Here is an 18,370-nt window from a genome sequence, read left to right on the forward strand (position 1 = left end):
GATCATGATAGGACTCCAGGGGGTTATTGATTAGACCAGAAAAGAGCAAGAGCTAGGGAGATGAAGCCCGTGCGGCATCAGCCACAATGTGCGCACTATGCCTGCTGTTGGAGGTAGAACAGGTACTACACCGGGATCCGAGGGTTCTAGCCATGACATCAAACAACTCGGGACCTCCAGGCTCCCAGGCTTGGGTCTATAAATGGACAGAGATGACCGCGCCATAGAGGAGGTGGTGTTTTGCAGGCTGAGTACCTCGCCCACAAATTGCCATGAGCATCTCTGCTGAAGTTGGGCCTGTCTTAGCCATTTCTTCTTCCCTCCTCTCTTCCACTTCCCCTCTCAATTCGCCAACTGCTGAAACAGCCCAGAGGAAACCGCCTCCTCGCCGCGCGCTGGAGACCGTCCCCAGGTGTCAGTCTTTGTGTCGGGAAAACTTTGAGAGGAAGCGAGGGCGCTGGACAAAGAGAAGGCGACGGAGGGCGTTTGCCAGCCAGCCCCGGTGCTCCGAGTTGCCCCCCCCCCCCCCCCCCCCGGGCTCAGCTCACTCTCCGGGTCGCTTTCGATAGCCCAAGCCCAGCCTGCCTAGGCCGGGAGTGGCGGGCTCCCTGAGCCCTCCCGGGTGGGAACCGCCAAGGCAGCTGGCTGGCCGCTGGAGTTAGTGGGAGGAGGCCAGGCGAGGCGCGGAGCAAAGCTGTCAAACTGCGCCGGGAGCCCGGTGCGGGGCGGGGGGAAGGGAGGGGAGAAGAGGAGGAGGGAGGAGAGGGGAGGGGCGGGCAGGAGAGAGAGAGAGAGAGCGAGCGGGCTCGCCGCGCCTGAGCAACCCCTGTCTGTCGCTGCCGCTGTCGCCTCGGCCGCCGCCGGCCCGGACTCGCCCAGAGTGCAGGGTGTGTGCCCCGCTGCGCGCGGAGCGCGGAGGCTCCTCCAGCCCCAGCTCCTCGCCCCGGCCCGCGCGCGGGTCCCGGAGGGCGCCGACCCCACCATGCAGCTGCAGTTCCGGAGCTGGATGCTGGCCGCGCTCACGCTGCTTGTGGTCTTCCTCATCTTCGCAGACATCTCGGAGATCGAAGAAGAAATCGGGTAAATAGCCGCCCCGGGCCGGTGCCGCGAGCCCCGGCGGGATCTCTTCCTCCCCGCGGGCTCCGCGCTCCCCATCCGCTTTGTGTGCGCCGCGCCCCCCTGTCGCTCCGCTGGAGGGATGGTGCGGGCGGTTTGGGCTGGGGATGGCAGTGTCAGGGGCTCGGGACGCTTTGGGGAGTGGATGATGGGGGGCGCGGCTGCCGAGGGGTGTCCCCGGGCGGAGTGTACGGGCGGCTGTAACCGCGCGGCGTGGGGAAAGCGGACTCACCCACCCTGCTCCCTGTCCCCCGGTCCCTTCCCCTGGCGTGTGCGCGCGCGGTGTCGCCGGGGTCGAGGGAGGGCGCCGGGGAGTGTCTCGGGCGGGTAGAAGGACGGAGAGTGGAGGGAGGCAGGAGTTTCTTTGTCTCCGGCTCGGCCGCTTTCTCGCCTTGGCAAAGTGGGCAGGGGGCGCGCGGGGATCTCTGAGCTGGGGGAGGGGAATCCCCTGGCGGGAGCTGAGTAAGGGAGACTCTGCACCGACTCCGAGGAAGGGGAATGTGCTCTACACACACGGGTACGCACTCACGCCTCCCGCCGGCCAGCCCAGGATCCCGGCGTAGGGGGTTAGCACTACTCAAGGTGTGGCGCGCGGGGCTGGAGACCCGGGCTCTCTGCTGGCTTTGAATGTTCAGCGACGCCCCAGGCGACCCTAGGTTGCTGTGTGTTCACAGTAGGCACAGAGCGCCAGAGACCCTGCCTGAAAGTCTCCTACGCCGCCCGGTGGGTTTCAGGGTTCCCAGGAGCGCGCGATCTCAGCTAGTCCCCATCTCTTCAGAGGTGGGCGGGACCACAACCTCGAGCTGCTCCGGGTTCGGGACTTCTTGGAATACGCCCTCTAAAGGAGCCTGACGTACCATCAAGGTGTCCCATGGGCTGAGGCTGGCGCCCGGCCCTACAGACTTCTGCATGCGGAACCCGACCCCCGTCCGGAGCCTCCAAAGCGTGGGCATGTAGGCAGCAGGGCTCTAAGGTAGCCACCGCTTCCAGGAAAAGGGTGAGGTCTCAGAAAGGGCCGGGGGTGAATCTGACCCTCTGTGGGATTTGTGAGAAGCCAGGTATACAAGCGTCCCGTGCTGCGTGCGCCCCTCCTTTGTCCAACTTCATTATCCACAAGAACAGAGGATGCGCCATGCTGTCAGGCCCCTCCAAAACAGAGAGCGTCCAGAATCCAAGATGCTGAAGCCGTAGGGACCCTAACCTGTAGGCAGGTGTCTCTTCCTGCTTTTTGCTTTCACTCTGACACTGCCCCTCTCTGTAACTCAAAATTCACCCTGTGGACTCCATTATGCTTCAAGAGCCCCTGTCTGCGTCATTCTCCTCATCCTCGGTTTCCCCAAGAACTCCGAGAACTTTCACAACTGTTCAGTCAATACACTATGTGCTGCCAGCTCCTACACACAGACAGGAACAGGCTACTTTTCCATAGCTGCTCTCCTGGTGTGTGGTCAGAGAACCACAGGTCGCAACAGAAATTGGTGAAGTCACATTCTGGGACGATGAAAGACACAGTGACGGAAAGACGGGCCTCCTGCGCTCCCGGGTTTCTGCCTGGCCCAGATCACAGGGTGACCTTTGACAGTGAGAAAAGGAAGGACTCCAGATGCCCACTTGTTCAGTTATAAAAACACGTTGCTGCTGCTGCTTCCATGAGCAAGCACCCTTGCTCATCCATTTGCTGTACTTTTTTACTGGGCATCTTCTATTGGCCAGGGACTTTTAATTTTTAAAATGTAATGAGAAGCTCAGTTACACATAGTGTCTCCCTCTCCTGCCAAAGGCATTTTGAAGCCTCTGCTTTCCACAGTCAAATTCTTCCAGCAGGCAATCAGGAGTTTCCAGAGGGGCATTGACCTATAGAGTGTGTATTGAAAACTCGGAGCTGGATGCTGTGAGCATGGTCTCTGTGACATGTCTCACCTGGGATCCCGATTCTTTTTCTTCTGCCCCCTTACCTGGACTGATCCTAGGAAGAAAATTGTCACCCAGCCCACACTGACATGGGTCGTCACACCTTCTCTGGGCACTCTGGCTGATGGGGCTTGGTCAGTCATCACCACTTTCTCCTGGTTTGATGTAGTTACCTTGGGCCTGTGCTGTCTCTGCCACGTGATTGGTATCAATAGCCTAGTTCCATTTGCAGCCAGCCCCGTCTATGTTTAATACAGGGTGGCGGGGGGGCAGGGGGGGTAGACTTACATTGCCTTTGCATGGAGAAGGAAAGAACAATCTGGGGTAGGGAGCCTGGGAATCCCACTCGTCCATCTTTCAGCTAAGGAGTGAGGTTTTAACAGTCATTAGTCCTTGGAAACACCTCAGATGTGAATAGCAAGGGCTTGGTGTGGCTAAATGACCCAGCACAGAGGCTGGGAGGGAGGGGTGTCAAGAGCACTCTGTCTCCCTCGCCCTGTGCTTTTCAGGATGGTCTGGAATCCTACTCAGGACCACAGTGCTCTTATACCAGTTCTTGCTACCTGTGCTAGAAAGGATAACGAATCACCCACAGAGAGAACTGTGGTCCTGTCAAAAAAAAAAAAGGGGAAGGTGTTCTGGAAGGCAGTAGACAGTGGGATCCTGAAATCTGGTGGTTAGGCAAGAAAGACAGACAGAAGGACATTAGGGATAGGTTTTCCAAGGATTAAGGGATAAACAGTGAAAGAAGCAAGTAAATCTCACACACACACAGCCCGGAAACCCATTTTTCCAAAATCTTCAATTCTTTGTTAGAAAATGAGATTTCAGGTTGGTGGCCTCCATGGTCCTAACTTACCAGGGGTAAAGCTCTCTTTTAGAGGCCTTATCTGAGAGACATCTCTTTTTCTGAGGGAGTCTCTTCAAAGTTCCATTCCTGACACTCTTGTTCTCATTCAGCTGGGACTGTACGAAAAAGGAAAACACATAAAAAGACAAATTCTCTGCAAAGCACCTGAGGAGGCCTGCCTGAGAGCAAGGAGTACATTCAAGTTCTCAGTCAGCAATTGAGTGGGGCTTTCGTGAAGCAGCCACATACCTACCCTGAACACCTCCTGAGCTTTAACAAGAGTTGGCCCGTGTTGTATCAGGCATGTTCAACCTTTAGATAGCGTGACATGACATTATCATCTGCAAAGTCTACAATATGCTGTCTAGTTACCAAAAAGAACTTGCAAAATAAAAACTTAGGGTATTTTAAATAAGTTTACAATTTTGTCTTGGACTACATTCATAGCTCCTTGGGTGTGCATGGTGCCTGTGGGTTGCAGCTTTGACACACCTACTAGGTAAACTGAGTCATTCTGGTTGTCACCTAGGCTCATGGTTGTTATATCTACCACATTGTCCTCACAACTGGCCCACAGAAGTCATTCAGGAAGTATGAATTTTCCCAGTCCGGCGCAGGTAGGCACACAACATCCTTAGGCAAGGTGGAGGTCCTCAGGCCACAGAGGGCTCCTCCTCTAGAAACACCTCCCTGTGTTATTAGTTATGCTTAGCTTGATGTAATATAAAATATCTAAGCTGTACCCTGATTGCTTCCACGTAAGGCAGCCTTACACAGATCTCCACCTTTGTCATCCAATACTATAGTCAACAGATGACCGTTATAATCATAAGAGCACTATAGAACTCTGTTTAAAAGATGAATGAGTAGCTGGTGATCTCAATAATCCCACTCTTGGCCCTAAGGGGGATGATAATGATGCTTAGCATGAACTGAGTACTCGTGAGCTGAGAGCTATTCTTAGTTGTCCAAGACATTAACATATTCTATCCTCGTGGTACCCCAATGCCAAGCAACCAGTGGCACCAATAATGACTGTTCATTGAGCTACTGTGTACCAGGCCCATGCTGACTACCTTGAAGCATCAGTTCACTGACCCATCACTCTACCCATTTCCTGGGTAGTGCTGCTCCCCTAGTTTATCAAGAAGGAAACTGAAGTTGTGAGTTAATTTGCTAGTAATGAAACACTTAGTACTTGACCTTAGGTCTGCATAGGCCAGAGGTCAGGCAGACTGTGGGCTAAATCTTCTGGAGGTGATAGTTCTCTCAATCTCTTGGAAACTAGACTCCAATGGCAACTGAATCAGACTTCCCTGATTGTATCCACGCATCCAGAGCAGGGGTGATTGTGAAGATATTTAGCAACCGATCCATCTCTGGCACTGATGTGTTAGAATGGATATCCGAGTGGTCAGAGTTGATGCCATCTAGTACATCATGCCAGGGTCCTAGTACCCTATTAAACGTCCAATCATGTCTGGGAAAGTAACCGAGGAGGCAGGGCTAGCTCTGTTCATCACTGTGGCTGCCTCTGTGAGCAGGCAATGACCCCTGCCATCCAGGGAAGGCTAAGGTGAAATACACTTTTTAGAGGAGGGGTCTGGGTGGGTGCAGAAGAACAAGGCCTTGGGCAGTTACATCCTTAGCTCTGTGAGGAGAGTTTGTGTTTATTCAAGGTGGTCCTTTTCATTGGGGGAGGAGTTCTTTTTTTTTTTTTTCCTCCTCCATCCTAGTATAGTTCACCCAAGCATAAACACAATTAAAAGATAAAATAGAAGAGAAAGACGTTCTGGTTTTAACTCCCTTGCTCCGAGTCCTTGATGCCAACTGTTCTAGCATCAAATTTAAATTGTAAATAGATATCCTCCGTCTTGGAAACCAATTCAATGCACAAGGCCTCTTTCCCCTTGTAGTGCCGAGTTGCTAGGTTTTAAAACTGTTCAGGTTTTACAAACTGGGAATGGCAAAAAATGAAAATTATAAATACTTGACATAAAGAGTAGGATTCTAGAAAGGCTCTCACTTCTTTAAGTAGAGAGTGCACAGAGGTGGACATAACCTGGCCACGGCCTCTCTTTCATCCTTCTGTGGCTCTACTTGTTCTGTTCTGTATTGCTCTCAAGTTTCTACATTGTTCTATGATGGCATGTTTCTATACCTCTGCACATGTCAGTCCTCCGTTCTGGGACTGCCGGTACACATTAACCTTCCTGCTCTCCCTGCCCGCTTCCCAGGTCCCTTTCTCCCCACTGCTCTGCCACTACCTCCTTTGCATCACAGTCCCAGCACCTGCTCTCTCTCTCTCTCTCTCTCTCTCTCTCTCTCTCTCTCTCTCTCTCTCTCTCTCTCTCCTCTCTCTCTGCCTTAGTTGCTCATCCCATATGAACCTTGAGTACCCCATCATGTCAGCACCCTATGAAGACAGAGTTCACAGTTGTGTTTGATTTATCCCATGGCCCCAGCTCCTTCTGAGAATTATGGTCCAGAAATTCCCGACCTTTTGACGTTACAAAATGGCATTGCCATATACAAGTTCACCCTCAAGATCGAGGGTGATCCCCCACTTGATCAAGTTACCAAAACAAGTTTTTTTTTTTTTTTTTTTAAATCGTAATGTTTTTAGTTAGTGTACTAGTTTGTCATGAGCTGCATTCATAGCTATTCTGGGGTGCATGTGGTCCAGGGCCCCAAGTTGGAAATACCTGGTAGATAATGAAGCATGTGAAGTATCTTTTGAATGTACAAACTCAGGCTTAGGGCAAAGTCAGGTCTTAGTCTCTCTGTCTCAAAATATCACCACTGTTCAACCAACAGTTAAACACCCCCACTTGATGAGAAAGCCATGGCGTTTCTGCCATGTGCTGCATGAAGGGTACAGCCTGGGAAGGACACTGAAAGGGACATCTTTGACACACGGCCCACATAGGAATGCAAGGTCCTGCCCCGTGTGTACTATCTCCAAATGTTCTTTATGGGTACTTGAAAGTAGTGCTTTTATTTTTGAAATGCTGTCGAACGAGGGGATTGTGATGACCCATCAAGGCTGGGGATGCTGCACGGATCTAGATAAGCTCAGGAGGATCAGATCTCACAGCTGCCTGGAGCAAAACTGAGTTAGACAGGCAGATGGCAGGATAGCAGGAACTCCACAGCCCAGTGAGCCTGTAGCTGTGACTGTCTCCTTCTTGGGGGGAGGGAGTGATGGAGACAGGTCCCTCCCTAGAGGTCAGCCAGAGTGACGTCCCCAGTGGCTGCCTTCCTGCCTGTCTAGGTCTTGGTATCTCTGCTGTGCTAGTCTCATCCTTAAGCGTTGAGATTAGTCACTCTCTTAGGTGGCAGCTGGGCTGGTTTTAAATTCTCCCCAGTTGCCCGCAATTCATCACCCAGCCAGGAGGCTGTCCAGTGTCCTGACGGGACCTGTTTGTCCCTGAATTTGCTCAGCTTCAGCTGTCACCTACTTCACAGTAGCTAGAGAGAATGGCTTCTGCCGAGGAGAGCAGAGCGCGTCTGCACTACACACAGGCAGCTGCTTTCCTCCTGACACACTCGCGAGCACTTGGGGGAGCTGATTTGTTTCCCTGGAAAATCCTGCATCATGCCTTGCTTGCTGTGTGAGTTGTAAATCTGCATTGCAAGAGGGAGGCTCTCCACTCTGTCAAGGGGATTTCCCTGTGCTTTCTTGCTATTGTAGAAGGAACCCAGCCTTTTGCTCTACTCCCCAGCTCCCCCGCCCCCATGCTTCAGAGATACAATTTCTGCTCCTGTAGCTTCTTAATTCATAGCTTGGCAATCCCGTTGACACCCCCTGACCAGTGGTCCCCCCAAATGCTGATGTGTAGAAAGGACAAAGGATGTAAAAGGAAAAAACAAAAAAAGGAAGAGAAAGCTCACCAGAAGAGTTAGGCAGTTTCCAGTTACCAGCTGCCCTTGCCATTGCTACTGAGACGAACACCCTTTGAAGAAAGTCTTGGTAGATGGCCCAGTAAGCCTCCTCTTTGGCCAAACATATTGGGAACCAATGCCTGCCAAGCGCAGTTTTTGTTTGTTTGTTTTTGTTTTGTTTTTGGTGTTACCAACTTTTAAAATCTTATATTCTGGGATCTGGTTCCTAAAGGTTCAGGGTGGGAACCACACTGGAAGATGCAGCCTCCCTCCACGCACAGGTTTTTGTTTTTTTTTTTCTCCAGGGAAAGGTGCCAATAGACAGTAAGGACAAAGTCATTTTGTGGGTGCTAGATATCTAAGCCTCACAGCAATCTGATAAGGTTGATGGCATTATTATCCCCATTGCACAGGTGAGGAGACTGAGGCACAGAGTCGTCAAGTAATTCATCCAGAGTCACACAGCTAGCAAAGTGCAGAAGCGAGATCTGAACCCAGGCCCCAGAGGACAAGAACTTTGCAAAAGTGATGCATTAAGTGGCATCCAGTAAGGAAATGGGCATACTCTTGTCTCCAAAACAGCAAGGTCTGTGTGAGCGAGGACTATGCAGATGCAGCGATGCTGGGGGTGGGGCTTTCAGGGGTGGTGTGCTGGAGCCCAGGACATAATAGGCCATGACAGCTGAAATGATCCACACAGAATGGGGGGGGGGGGGGGCAGCAGCCTTCTGCTCCAAGCTGCTCCCATCGGAATGGCTCAGGAAGGTGTTTGTTAGGGGAGGAGGGAGGGAGGGGAAGAGGGAGACTGATTGACTCACTGAGGGAAGAGGAAACAAGGCACATGATGAAGGCCTGGAGGAATTTTCTTCTGGAGAAGAACAGAAAGGCTCACACTGCCAGCTGCCCCAGGCCCGTGAAGCCTGGTAAGGAAAGAAGGACCGATAGGTCATGGGGAAAGGCTGGGTTTCAGCAGGGAGATGGCTCATCCCAGGGAGCCCCATTTCCAGGGCCTGACACCTCTGAGAGCTCACTTTGGTAGCCTCACTAAGTACCCCAGTTGTACTGTTTGCCCATCTGCAGTAAGTAGTAAAGGCTCAGAGAGGTCCCAGGACTTTCTGTGACCGCACAGCAAGTAGAAGAGGAGCTGTGTTTTTCCGGCCCTGGCCTAGGCTCACTGCTCCTAGCTACCTTTTGGTACCGAAGATTTTTATACCACCCTTCTAATCTTGCACTGGACCTCCTACACTCTGTTCCATTTTCTGTGCCACAGTGCAGGTTTGTAAAACGATACTGGAAACTTCTGAGGCTGTAGGACAGACTTGGGGACGATCTGTGGTCTAGCACCGTGGTGACTTCACTGGGGTCTGGCGGTTCAGCCGAGGCTGGGGAAAGGGCAGACACACCTGGACACTGCCCAGTAAGACCTGAGTAGTTGCTGTTAGGTTTCCTAATCTCTAGTTTCTAGACTAAGAGTGTTGGCCTCACTTGGGGGAGCGATACCTGGGGTAGCTCACACCTTCTTTCATGATCTGTGCCAGGACAGTTTAAATAATAGAGGCAGAGGCATATGGTGTCTGGAGAGAGTGAGCTTGCCTGGGCAGGTGGCTTTGGCTTGCTGTTTCTTTACGTCACAGAGGCTCTCTAAGTGCATTCCCAGGACTTGACATCAAGTGAACTGTGCAAGATGTCCAAGCTAATGTCCTAAGCAAAACGTTTATCTATGAGAAGCAAGAAGAAAAGTGAGAGGAACTGCAGTCATGTTGTCTGTGTCTGGACATGCTTACAGAAGGCCTCCCAAAAAGATTCTAGATGGGTGTGGCTTACAGCCATGGCTTACAGCCCTTTCCACAGCCTACCCATGCTGTCAACTGTGGCAGACTGAGGACTTAGGTCTTCATATAAATCTCTTCCTGATGCCACCCAGAGCCTTACTTCTACACTAGGTTCTCGCTGGAGCTGTACTCACTTCCCATGATTCAGTTCACCAGGCTCCACCTTTATACCAACAAGGAGCTATTATTGGGTGGTGGAAATGCTAAGCTCTGGTGAAACACTTATTACCTATGTGCCCTCAAGCAAGTGTCCCCCTTTTCTGAACCTCAGTTTCCTAACCCACAGTCTCCTCATGATCATGCAAACTACAAACACAGAATATAAAATGCTGCTGCCACCGTGGAAAGCAGGACGGTCCCTCCCAAAACCCTAACACAGAGTCCATGCTAGCCAATCTAGCAATCTCACTTACGGGTAGACATAAAACAAAAGAAAAGAGGGGTTGGAGAGATGGCTCAGTGTTTAAGACTACTGGCTGTTCTTTCAGAGGACTCGGGTTCGAGTCCCAGCACCCACATGGCAGCTTACAGCCATCTCCACCTCCAGTTCTAGAAGAGCCGATTCCCTTTTCTGATCTCTGTGGGTTAACACACATGTGGTACACAGACATCTATGCAAACAAAACACTCAAACACATAAAAGAAAAATAAATAAAATCACCCAAAACTTTATAAAAATGGAAAGCCAAGACTCAAACAGATAGTTGTACAATAATACCACTGTTCACAGAAGCGTCGGTCACAATAGGCAAAAGGTAGGAGCAGATCATATCCATTGACAGATGAATGGATGGCCAAAATGTGTTTCACGTGTATAATGAAATACACTCAGCCTTAAAAATGGATAGACTTCTAACACATGCTCCATTCGACATAGATGAACCTTGATGCCATTAAATAAGTGAAATAATGCAGTCACAAAAAGACAGCCGGTACTTGATCCCTCCTACAGGAGCCTCCTAGACCAGCCAGATTCTCAACAGGATGGTGGTTGCCACGGTCGGCGAGGGGAGAGGTAGGAGTTACTGTTTAACGAATGTAAAGTTTCTGTTTTGCAAGATGAAAAGAGTTCTATAGAGGGATGGTGGCAAAGATCACACAGGAATCAGAATTGGACGAAACACCACTGAACAAGTTTAAACAAGTTTAAAATGATAAGATGTCTCACGTGTTTTACTACAGTTTTTGAAAACACACATACACACACACACACAAATGAAAGAATGCCTGGCAGGTGCTCAGGCGTGTTGGTTTATTTTAAGAGCACGGGGTGGTTTTAACAAAGCAACATCAATGAGAGTACTATTTTATTTAGAAAGTAAGATGATGCCAAGAAGCATGGGAGGGAGACGATAATGGGGGGGAGAGAGGGAGTGGCAGAAACAGGGAATTAGAAAATGCACAACATTGCTGATCATGAGTGTGTTTCAATAGACTTGCTGAATGGGAAGTACAAGCACATGCTTTTCTGTGTGGCCATTGTGTCAATACTTGCTGGCTTACCTGCCTGTCTAAATTCAGTGGAGGGGGTCCCTAGGGTCCCCTAAACACTCCAGTTCATGGGAGGCACAGTGCAATGGTAGAGGATGCAGGGAGCCCAAGGCTGCTCAGACCCCTTCCAACACCCTGTCCAGATTCCTTCTCTCCCTTGTTCTATCTTGTGCAGGGGGAGTCTTGAAACTGCCCCCCTTTTGACTCAAGAGTGAACTCAACAAGCCTCAGCCCTCTCATCTACTGATTTGACAACCACAAGACTAGGAACATTGGAGTCCCGTGGTCTCTTTCCTGTCAGGCTCACACCATGCAGTACCCGCAAGAAAATGGGGATCTGCAGTTGATATGGTTTCTGGGAGATAGGAAGTCCATAAAATGTCCCTCAAACTTGAAAGAGCATCTTCAAAGGCTTGTCCAAACCAACTCGCTGAGCCCCATTCCAGAGGTCCTAAGGCCTGAGAATTTGCATCTTGGACAGTTCCAAAAGATCCTGTCACCACTAGGTCCTCTGAGGAATTGAGAGACACTGGGCTAGGGTCTTTCCTCGAAGTGTGGTCCTTAGATGACCAAGTCTGGACATCATCTGGAGGTCTGGAAGACATGCTGAATCTCAGGCCTGCTAAGTCTGTGTCCACCTTATACGAAGGCCCCAGGTGATATGCACGCATACCCTGCTGGTGGGAACATAGTCACATACCACATAATGATGTTTTGCTCAACCCCAAACTGCATGTGCCCAAGTGGCTCCCTAAGATTGTAATGGAGTTGAAAAATAATGTGCCTTTCCTATGTCTGGATAAACAAATGCATACCACTGAGTGAAGTTGTCTGTGGTACACCGTATAGAAACCTGGGGTTTGGTCCTAGGAGCAACAGGTCGGAGCCTATAGTCGGCAGATGGAGGGCTGCACCACCTGTGTTTGCAAGGACACTTGGTGGCATTCACACAACATCCCTTAATGATGCATTTCTGCAGATGTGTCCCTGTCACTAAAGGATGCATGGAGTGTAACTGTCCTCCCTGCCTTCTGTAGTGACCCTGGCCCTACTCACCAGGGAGAATTTGTCTATAGATCTCTGCCCAAAACAGGGTTGCCCTACTGATGTGCCGGTGACTCTCCAATGGATGGTTAAAAAAAAAAAAAACTCATTACGGGCACAAGTGGGATGCCCATATTTATATGAAGAGTTCTTTATGTAGTTGACACATTTATTGTAAAAACACTGCAAGAGGTACTGGGGAGATGGGCAAACTGCTCATCACACAAGCTCGAGGACCTGAGTTCGAATCCCCAGGACCTATGTAAAGCTAGGTGCAGTAGCACACATCTCTGATCCCAATTCTGCTACAGCGAGATGGGAGACAGAGACAGGAGAATCTCCAGAAACTCGCAGGCCAGGGGTACGTATTAGCAAACAACAAAAAGACCAGCTCAAATATGGTTGAAAGTGAAGACCAATGACCAAGGTTGTCCTCTGACCTCCATAGGTGTGCTATGGCGGACACACACACACACACACACACACACACACACACACACACACACCCTGCAAGAGCAATCTGATGGACGGTAACTGAAACCCGAATACAGTAATTGCTTCATAAAGCCAGAAAAGGGACCTGAAATTTTTCAGTCTAGCTGGCTGTGTTCCTGGGCCATGAGGTAAAGCCAGAAGGAATCTTTGCCGAAGGTTGGCCTGGCATAGGACTCTAAAGAGGCTCCAGTGCGTCTAGACACAGCCTTGACCTAGGCCTGCAGTACCAGATGGAAATTTCTGGAGAAGCTGGACAGCAAAGCACTCCTCAGCTTCACTGAGCCCTCTAGTGAGCTGGTTGGCTGTCATCATTCAAATGGCAAATGGCCTTGCTTCGCAGTTGGCACATGCAATAATAGTTCTTCCAGAGGTCTGGGGGTTCCTCGGCAGATTTGGTGGCCTGCCCAGCCTGTAGTCTAGTTCCAAACACCACTGTCAGGAATGGAGAGGGGAGGCCTCTAGGGGTGATGGAGGCTAAGTATAGGGGAGCCTTTTAAAACCCATCTGCTCTTCCTGATAAAGAGAGCCCCTGAGCAGGACGGCAGCCAAGAATTTAATTGTATTTATTCTTGCTATTACCTTCTATTTAGGGAAAGGGATATTGGTAGTCTATTTATGGTAGTGATATAAAGATGTCTTTTGTGATAAATTCATTTAAGTTTTTGAGTCAACTTAAAGACAAGTGTTAAGTCAATGAAGTTGAGTTAGCAAAATACATGAGGGTAGACCCAGAAAATGTTGTGGTTGATGTGTGACGTGCCATCTGATTTCTTCCCATGGCATTATCCACCCCAAAGGTGGCAAAGCCAAAACAACTCCTTGAGGAACGTCTATACAGAGTGAGTTAATACTCCAGAAAGACTCCTTATTACGGAAATGATCCATTCACTGTACTTGGGAAGTTGTCTAGTACCGAGTGGAAGACTCTTCCCAGGAAACAGTCATGCAGGTAATTTAAATAGTGGTGTGTGTGTGTGTGTGTGTGTGTGTGTGTGTGTGTGTGTGTGTGTGTGTGTGTGTTTGTGTGTGCACGTGCTCATGGGTACACTCATGTAAGCTCCAACCACCATCACCCTCCGAGGCAGTCCCATCTGGACAAGAGGAAGGTTAGGATGAGTTAGGTCCAAGCGGACCTCCCTGTCTCTGCAACACTACCAGGCCAATGCCAGTTCACATTCTTCTGGAATGCCCTGCCTCTCTTGGGTGCCACTTCATATCTATTGTATGGCATTTTCACGGCTGCTGCATAGTAGCTCACCGAGAGACAGGACCATTTCAGATTTGTGCTTTGTTGACCTTCCAGCTTCTTATCCGGTGCCTGCTGGAGAATATGTCTTGTTTGGAAAACCCAGGAAAGAATGGGGAAGGCAGAGAAAGAATGGAGAGGAAGCTAATTCCCCAAGGGAGGCCCAGAAAGGCCCTGTCAAATACATTCTGGGATCCTTTAAATACCTCTTTCTGTTGCCAATGAAAAGGAAACCTGCAAGGTATTGCGTGGAGCTCTGCAATCATCTGACATGAAACCCACAGTTACTATTTGAACGTGAGATGCCCCCAGCAGACTCGTGTGTTAATTATATGGTCCTCAGCTAGTGGCACTATTTGGGGAGGTATTAGGAACCTTAGGAGGTACAGTCGACCTGGAGGCATGCCTTCGATGGGTCTACCCAGTGCCCAGTCCCTTCCTCACTCTCTGCTTCCTGTCCACCCTGAAGGGAAGAGGCTCTGCACTTCCTGCTCCCACTACCAGGATGTTCTGCACAAGCACTGGGGCCAAGCTGTGGACTGAACCCTCAGAGAGTGTGAGCAAAATACATCTTTTCTTCTTTGTTTGTTAGGTATTTTGTTCACAACACAACAAAGCCAATTAGGACACAGGTTGAATCCTGTCTTATTACTATAGTAAACCTACTCACTCCCAATTCCAGGAAGAAAGATCAGCCCACAGATGAAGTTAGTATTCCTAACTGGCTGCTTCCTGGTTCCACATGGCCGTCATATACAGAAACCAGAAGATTGGAGGGATGTGGCCAGAATTGGGAATCAGGCTGGCTCCTGGCAGGCTGAGATCCAGCTGATAACAAGAAGATTAACAGAGGTCCACAACCTCCTCAATCCTGAAGCATAGAAGAGAGTTTTTAAATCAATGCTGGCCAGGCTGGCTTAATGGTATCTAATCTTGCCTTTTGAAGCTCAGATATTTGGGAGTTGAGATCTATTGAGATAAAATAGAATAAAGCGTGTTGGGTTTTAGATTTTTTAGACTTCATCTGAGTCTCATTGTGCACTGTTGTTTTTATTTTCTTAGAAGCAGGCAGGGATTAGCCTCGCTCCATCTGCATGAGGGGTGGTCTATTTTTATTCTTTCATCTCCCACTAGATCGTTTTCCACGAGGGAAGGAATACATATCTGTGCTAGCTTGTCTCTGTGTACCCAGCACATGGCTCTGTAAATGTCCAGTGACTATTTTTCAAATGCAGTGTCTCAGAGAAACCAGTGAGGACAATGTACCCCTAGCCTGTCTTCTGGGGGAAAAAAAAGAAAAGAAAAGAAAAGAAAAGAATCTATTTCTGATCAGGTGTGCACACAGCAGCCTCACAGGGCACTCACGTTATTCCTGGATGAAAGCGTTGGGTCAACTCCCCGGTACCTGCTTTCTGTGACAGTTCCACAAACTTTGAGGCATCATCACACAGTTGTGTGTGTACTATGCACATGACCCACTGCACCCAGGTACTTATAAGGTCTGTGCTAGATGCTAGTGCAGAGATGGACACATCCCAGATGAGGTGCTTAAGGGAACTGTGGTCTGGTTGAGCAGAGTTTTTGTATGATAAAGAGGCATGTGTCTGGAGAGGAGCCTTTAGAGTTCTGGATTCTGGCTGTAGACTTGCAGGCTGCCTCAGTGGCAGGCCCTTGCTTCTCAGGGCCTCAGTTTCCCTATCTGTACAACACTGACTAGATAAAGTCATGAGTCTTTCCTGGTTCCGGATCCTCAAAATTGGGTGACTACCACAGAGACTTTCCCTGGAATAGGGTTTAGACTCACTGGAGGTAGCTAGGTCCTTTGTTGTGCTTCCAAATGTTTTACCCTGAAGGCTGGAATGGTGCAGCAAATAGATTCTGATCGATTTTCACCTCCTACCTGCTCCACATGGAAAGGTAAGGAAAAAGAAAGTCAAACTGGCTACCATGTCTACCCTGTACCAACTATTGCATGTGACACTTTTTCATCTCAGAGAAACATCTTCAAAGATTTGCAAGCTGGGGGTTCATCAACTCCTATTCCCCCTACCACTCAGTGTCACTGGAGAAAACATGATATTACAGTAGGATTAGCGTTCTTGATAAATAATGGTCAACTTACCACAATTCAGCAAAGTACATGGGTGTGTGTAGCTAGATGCAGAAAAGCTCCCACGACACATAGCTAAATCTGGTGATCTGGGAAGCCTTCTTCATTTGGCGATCAGGAAAACTCATCATTGCTGACAAAGGGCCCGTGTCTGTGGTCTGCCATCAACCTAGTTGTAACCACTGACCTTGAAGGTGAATGTTCCTGTGTTAAAATAAATAAATGATTCTATAAAGACAGTTTGGTTCGAAGGAAGTGAGATGCTTTGGCTGAGGAACCAGAAGTCCTAGGGGATCTGTAGTAGATCTTAGGTACTCTGTGAACCCTGAACCCCTTCAAATGACAGGCACAGGATCCACATGTTTCAAAGGATTCTCATAGAACCCTGACGTGCTTCCAACAACGAACGACTGTGCCAGCAAAGAGCAGTTTACTAGGGGGCAGGGAAAGCAAAGGAGCCGAGAGGACCACCCATACTACCAATGGGAGTTGCAGCGAGGAGGGTCTACCCTGGGGTGGTTTCCATGCAGAGACAGGAAGGGTTAGAGAATGGTCCCTCCCCCCCCACAAAAAAAAAAAACCTGATCGCTCTGCAGCTTCCCCAGGGACTGTCAGTCATGACTGAGCCTGGGGTGGCTCAGGCATGGAGAGAGGACGTTGTTCTGTATGGCTCGTTGGTGGGTTTGGTTTCACTCCTGATCATTTTAGACAGAGGTCTCCATCTGTGTGGTAGTGAAGATGGGTGGACTAGAACAGAGCCAATGGCACTTGTTCTAGTGAAACAAGCAGACAAACAAATCAGTTCACCTGTTATTAGAGCGAAGAGGGACATGAGCGGCCACCCCCTTATTAGTAGAGGTACAAAAAGCATAAGATGTGAATAACTTGTCCATAGTCCCCTAAGTGGTGAGAGCCAGGGGCTGATTGGTTTGCGTTTTGGAGAGCAGGCAGGGCTGAGACTAAAGCAATTTTGCATGAGGCGGTGATAAAAAGCCACTAGTGTAGATGAGTCTCTGGAGTAGCAAAGGCTCCAGGAGTGAGCCTTGGTCTTTGGCTTCACTTGGAGAGTCAGAGCAGAAGCCAGGAGGCAGAGGCCATGGGAAGAAAAGGTAGCCAATGAAGTGAGGAGAGGCCAAGAGAGCAAGGGAAGCATGCTGCCAGTGTGTGCACCCCTTAAAGATGAGGGTGCTCAGGGCCCTTGGGCTTGCTCATCATCGAGCGTGGAGACTTTGAGAGACCACTTTGCTTAGAGTGGTGGGGTGGAAGGAGATTCTACAGACAACAGATTCGCCAGCAGTTTGAAAAGGAAGGAGAAAGCAGGAGACAGAAGATATTCTACAAATAAAAAGTGGATTTCCAAAGAAGCCAGGCTGAGGAGAAGGTTCAGTGAGTAAAGCCCTTGCCAGGCAAGTGTAAGGACCTGAGTTCAAATCCTCAGAACTCATATGTCCTACTTAGATCCGGTTGTCAACTTGACATAGCCTAGGGTTATCTGAGTGGAAGGTCTTGATCTGAGAGGAACGCCTTGATCAAGGAATTGCTTTTAGCTTAGATTGGCCTCTGGGGTGTGGTGAAATTTTATTTGTGCTCTAACAAATAAAGCTTGCCTGGAGATCAGAGGGCAGAGCTAGCCACTAGTTAACCATAGAGGCCAGGCAGTGGTGGCACACACCTTTAATCCTAGCACTTGGGAGGAGGAAACCGGGAAGTGATAAGGAGGGGCCGAGACAGGAGCTCGGCCTCTTTCAGGCTGAGGAGTTGGCGAAGTAAGAGGTGAGGGGCTTGTTCCTTTTTCTCTGATCTTTCAGCATTTACCCCAATATCTGGCTCCAGGTTTTTATCATTAAGACCAGTTAGGATTCGAGCTACATGTGAGCATGTCTGGGTGGGGGGAGGGGTGGCGTTGATTGTTAATTAATATAGGAGGGCCAGGCCCACTGTCACTCACATCATTCCTCAAGCAGGTGAGCCTAGGCTGTGTAAAAAAAAAAAAAAAAAAAAAAAAAAAAAAAGCTAACTACGTATGAGCCTGTGAGTGAGCCAGAAAGTTAACCAGCAAGTAGCGTTCCTCCATGCGTCTACTTTGAGTTCCTGTCCTGACTTCCCTCAGTGATGGACTGTGTCCCAGAAGTGTAAGGCAAATAAACCCTTTCCTGCTCATGGTGCCTTTGGTCATGGTGCTTATCATATCATAGCAACAGAATGAAACTAGAACATCACAGGAGGGAGGCTTGGCAGCAGGAGGCTGCAGCCCCAGCTCCTCCTACTGTGTAATGGGGGGGGGGGGGTGGCCCTGGGATCTTGGAAGGCCGTTAGCATGCTGCAGGCAGTGGTGAGCAGTAGAAGTCCCTGAGTAAAGGTGGAAGTCAAGAAGCAACACCCTGCCTGTC

General features: G+C 49.5%; 1 protein-coding gene across 2 annotated transcripts in view; it reads left to right on the forward strand.

Annotated features, from left to right (window-relative positions):
- The first annotated feature begins 783 nt into the window (after window positions 1–783).
- The window catches only part of St8sia2 (ST8 alpha-N-acetyl-neuraminide alpha-2,8-sialyltransferase 2), an 89,167-nt gene continuing 71,580 nt past the window's right edge, over window positions 784–18,370 (forward strand). For both annotated transcript variants that reach the window (XM_052712110.1, XM_052712109.1), the window contains exon 1: window positions 784–1,080. In XM_052712110.1, the coding sequence (XP_052568070.1) occupies window positions 983–1,080 (98 nt within the window). In that variant the 5' untranslated portion in view covers window positions 784–982. The remainder of the gene's footprint in view (window positions 1,081–18,370) is intronic.

The sequence above is a fragment of the Peromyscus californicus genome, unplaced genomic scaffold (genome assembly GCF_007827085.1).
Source record: "Peromyscus californicus insignis strain IS unplaced genomic scaffold, ASM782708v3 Scaffold_4__1_contigs__length_199733344, whole genome shotgun sequence".
In the NCBI taxonomy this organism is placed as follows: domain Eukaryota; kingdom Metazoa; phylum Chordata; class Mammalia; order Rodentia; family Cricetidae; genus Peromyscus; species Peromyscus californicus.